General features: G+C 50.9%; 1 protein-coding gene across 1 annotated transcript; it reads left to right on the forward strand.

The window, feature by feature from the left end:
- Positions 1-322: 322 nt before the first annotated feature.
- tada2b (transcriptional adaptor 2B) lies at positions 323-4,062 on the forward strand. Its single transcript, XM_033019200.1, is given in 3 exon segments — positions 323-1,100; positions 1,235-1,279; positions 1,281-4,062. Coding segments are annotated over 3 exon segments (1,488 nt in total). The 5' UTR covers positions 323-357; the 3' UTR covers positions 1,981-4,062.
- The last annotated feature ends 509 nt before the right edge of the window (positions 4,063-4,571 follow it).

The raw sequence follows: 4,571 nt of genomic DNA on the forward strand, positions 1-4,571 counted from the left end.
GGAATTCTCTGCCACAGAAGGTAATTGAGGCCAGTTCATTGGCTATATTTAAGAGATGTGGCCCTTGTGGCTAAAGGGATCAGGGGGTATGGAGAGAAGGCAGGTACAGGATACTGAGTTGGATGATCAGCCATGATCATATTGAATGGCGGTGCAGGCTCGAAGGGCCGAATGGCCTACTCCTGCACCTATTTTCTAAGTTTCTAAGAGTTGCTCCAGCATTTTTGTCCACCTTGAGAGGAAACAATGTGGCTGGTGTGACCCCGCAAGTGGTCAGAGGGTGTCGCTGTTCCGCGCATGCTCGCGGGGGGTGGGGGGGGTGAGAGAGGGGGGCGCAGTGCGCAGGCGCGGCGCACAATGGCGGAGCTGGGCAAGAAGTACTGCGTCTACTGCCTGGCCGACGTGACGAGCCTGCGGCTCCGCTGCACCGAGTGCCAGGACATTGAGCTGTGCCCCGAGTGCTTCTCGGCCGGCGCCGAGATCGGCAGCCACCGTCGCTGGCACGGCTACCAGCTGGTGGACGGAGGCAGGTTGACGGTGTGGGGGCCCGAGGCGGAGGGCGGCTGGACGAGCCGGGAGGAGGAGCTGCTGCTCGACGCCATCGAACAGTACGGCTTCGGCAACTGGGAGGACGTGGCGCGCCTGGCGGGGGCGCGCGCGCCGCCGGAAGTGATGGAACATTACGTCAGCGCGTACGTGCACGGCAACCTGGGGCGCGCCTGCATCCCCGACGTCATCCCCAACCGCGTCACCGACCACACCTGCCCGGGCGGGGCGGGCGCGCCGCTGTCGCCCAGCCTCACCACGCCGCTGCCGCCGCTCGACATCACCGAGGCGGAGCAGCAGCAGCTGGGCTACATGCCGCTGCGCGACGACTACGAGGTGGAGTACCTGCAGGAGGCCGAGGCGCTCATCAGCGGCCTGGCGCTCAACTACGACGACGAGGAGGTGGACATCGAGCTGAAGCGCGCGCACGTCGACATGTACGTGCGGCGGCTGCGCGAGCGGCAGCGGCGCAAGGACGTGGCGCGCGACCACGGGCTGGTGCCCGCCTTCCTGGGGCGCGAGCGGCGGGAGCAGCGGGAGCGAGCGCCGCCACTGCCGCTGCCCCCGCCCTCCTCCCTCCTGCTCCTCCCCCCTCCTCCTCCTCCTCCCCCCCTTCCACCGCCACCGCCGACCCCACCCACTCCTCCTCCGCCTCCCCGGCAGCGGGAGCGGGAGCGCGCGCGGGCAGCGGCGGCGGCGGCAGCGGCCAGGGAGAGGGAGTCGGCGGCGGCGGCAGCAGTGGCAGCGGCGGCGGTAGCGGCCCGTGATCGAGGGGGGGAGTCGTCGTCGTGCCGGGAGGAGCGTGAGCTGCGCGCGCGGCTGAGGCCCGCCTGCCAGCTGCTGACGGCGCGCGAGTTCGACGACTGCTTCGAGAACCTGCGGCGGGAGCGCACGCTGCGGGCCAAGGTGCGCGAGCTGCAGCGGCACCGGCGCAACGGCATCGCCAGCAGCGAGGAGTCGGCAGAGTACGAGGCGGCTCGACACAAGCGGGAGCGCCGCAAGGAGCTGCGGGCCAGCGGTGCTGGCATCACCGCCGCCATCACCACCGTCGTCGCCGCCGCCACCACCACCACCACCGGCGGCGGCGGCGGGGGGGCGACAACCAACACGGCCGCCACAACCGCAGCCAAGCGGCCCAAGGACGAGTCGGCGGCTTCAGCTGCGGCCGCCGCCGCCGCCGACTTCAACAACGCCATGGAGAACCTCTCCGGCTTCGACCTGCTCTCCGAGCGGGAAAAAGTCCTGTGCGGCTCGCTGAACCTGAGCCCCGGGCGCTACCTCACCGTCAAGACCATCATCATCAAGGACTACCTGCAGAAGAGGCAGGGCATCCCGTCCAAGAGCCGCCTGCCCGGCTACTTGGACAAGGTGCTGAAGAAGAGGATATTGAGCTTCCTAACTGAGAGCGGCTGGATCGCCCGGGACACTTCTTGATGCCTTCCCCTGAAGCGTGGGGTGCAAAGATAATACCCGTCTGCAAATGTTTCTTCTGAAAGGTGCAAATGCTGTCAATCAGTCGTCCCCACTCCCGGAGAGACAGCACCAGGTTTCCATGCAAGTGGAATTGACCGCACTGATTTTTTTTAATGTCATCTCACCTGGGGATATTATTGCATAAACCCTATTTTCTCACAATTCATCCTTTAAACAATAACAGACAACTATGGTCATGAAAGCTCTTGGCCTGACTGAAGGGTGGTGATGACAGACTGTTGACTTCAAAATCTGAGCCTCAAATTGTTCAGCCACTAAACTGAGGAATTAAAAATGGTGTTATTTTAAATGGCTTAATTTTCTATTTATTAATAGGCCGCAGCAGGAACTTAATGATCTCCAGCCAGATTAGTCGGTTCCATTTGTAGCTCTACAAAATTATTTTGCTTAAAGACATGGGATTATACGGGGTTCAGGATTATGATGTATTATTACTGGACATGGATATGTAGAGGAACTTTTGATCAACACACTTTCAGATAGGTGTTTGTGTAACACCCAGAGGGTGAGAGTTGCCCAATATACAGGTTAGCAGAAGATACAGCTAACTTGTAAAGTGTAGGCAAGCTACTGCATGTTGGGAATTTGTGCAAGCTTTATGCAAGCTCGACACTCGAGCTCTGAAGGCTTGACATAAAACTTGGCTCCCATCAGAGATTTAGTGCTGTGTAGTTCACATCAGCAACTCAGTTGCTAGCTTTTTACCTGGAAAATGTGCATTTTAAATGCATTGTTGACTTTTACTGATTCAGTGGAGATCTTAGAAATGTGAGTGACATTGAAGACGATTCAAATTGAGCTGTGATATATTGAATTGATGGAGATTTTGATTGGGCTGGCCAATTCATCCACTTAGCTCATCAGCCACAAAATTCCCTTCAATAACTTAATATTTCAAGTAAATGATCTTTCATTATAGCAGATGAAAGATTGGTGACTTGAAAAGTGAACGGTATCTCTTTTAAAAAAAAAAAAGAAAAAAGGTTCACTCTTTAATGGGACTTTATATTTTAGTACAAACATGTTACATCCTATTCTGAGCCCATTTTCAACATTGAGTATTTTGGCACTGACTTTTCTTCTACATTGATGTACATTAACTGTTTGCCATCACAAGATCTGTTTCTTCCCTCTTTCATTAAATGCCATTTGAGTTACCTGTTCCCAATTTTAAACCCTCTTGTCGAGTCTCAAGAAGGGTCTTGACCCAAAACATCACCCATTCATTCTCTCCAGACATGCTGCCTGTTCCGCTGAGTTACTCCAGCATTTGGAGTTACTCCAGCATCCTTGTCGGACTGACTGAAATCAAGGGCCTGCCCTTATTGGAAAATTCAACATTGTAACAAATCATAGTTATAATATCCATATCCTGATTTAAAACGTTAATGAGAATGAAAATGATAATGTAACTTTTAAGAAAAATGCAACGTTTGTTGCTTAAAAAAACCTCAGGGCTGACTAAAATTATCCTTGGACCATGAAACTCTGCATGAAATTAAATGCCCAATTAGAGTATGTAAGGTATGTTTGTAAGTAAATTATGTGAAAAAGCACAACATTTGTGAACGTCATTTGGTGAGAACAGGTGTTTTTATACAGATAACTTGTGCCATATTCTGAAGATTACACAATTCAGACTGAGATTACAAGTACTAAGTACAAAAACAAAGTATGTAAATAATACAATTAATACAAAACACATATTTTTAGAGGAAGTACCAAAAGTTGCAAATAGTTATACCGCAACCCATGAACTTGTTTTAGAGTTTCTGGTACCATTCAGGTCACTCTCCATTTAAACAAATATTACTCATGTGGCACTGAACAGCTGTAACTGGAATCTGAATAGATGTATAAGTGATGTACTGCCTGGTCCAGTGGTGCATTATTTTCAAAACGTGTGAAAGGGGAATTAATTGTCTGCAGCTTTTAACAAGAAAGAGCTACACCATTGGCACTCCAGACTTTTTACAACACAAATCTGAATTGTGTTCTTTATGCTTCTGTGTAAACTTAAAAGAAAAATCCCCATCAATGCCTTTACTCCTTTGGGAAGATTGGGGGGGGGGGGGGGGGGGGGGGGGGCTTCCATTAATATCATTCCTGAGGAGTGTTTTTTGTTGTCAGCAAGGTGAACTCAGACACGATGTACTGTTGTGCAAACTCAGAAAAAGCACTGCCTCTCTGCTTCTGACTTCCATTGGGTGAACCATCAGTATTTTCATTGAATGTGAATTAACGTGCAAAAATGTCACAATTCCTTATGCACCTCTAATTGTTTAGTTGGTAGATTTCTCCTCTGTATAACCGGTGAGCTGGGTCTTCAGTTGATATTTTCAAGAAATGTCATTGTTAATGGAAATGGACAAAACATTATATGTTTGTGATAGGGGAATTTTGAAAACTTGGATTCCTCAAAAAATGAATATTGTGATAAGTGAAGAATATTCTCATGCAGGTTAATGTACAGGGAAGTCTTCTATAACTTTTTTAAATTAAAGAAACATGGGTTTTTGTTGATCCATTTA

This window comes from Amblyraja radiata, chromosome 1 (assembly GCF_010909765.2).
Source record: "Amblyraja radiata isolate CabotCenter1 chromosome 1, sAmbRad1.1.pri, whole genome shotgun sequence".
NCBI classification, from domain to species: domain Eukaryota; kingdom Metazoa; phylum Chordata; class Chondrichthyes; order Rajiformes; family Rajidae; genus Amblyraja; species Amblyraja radiata.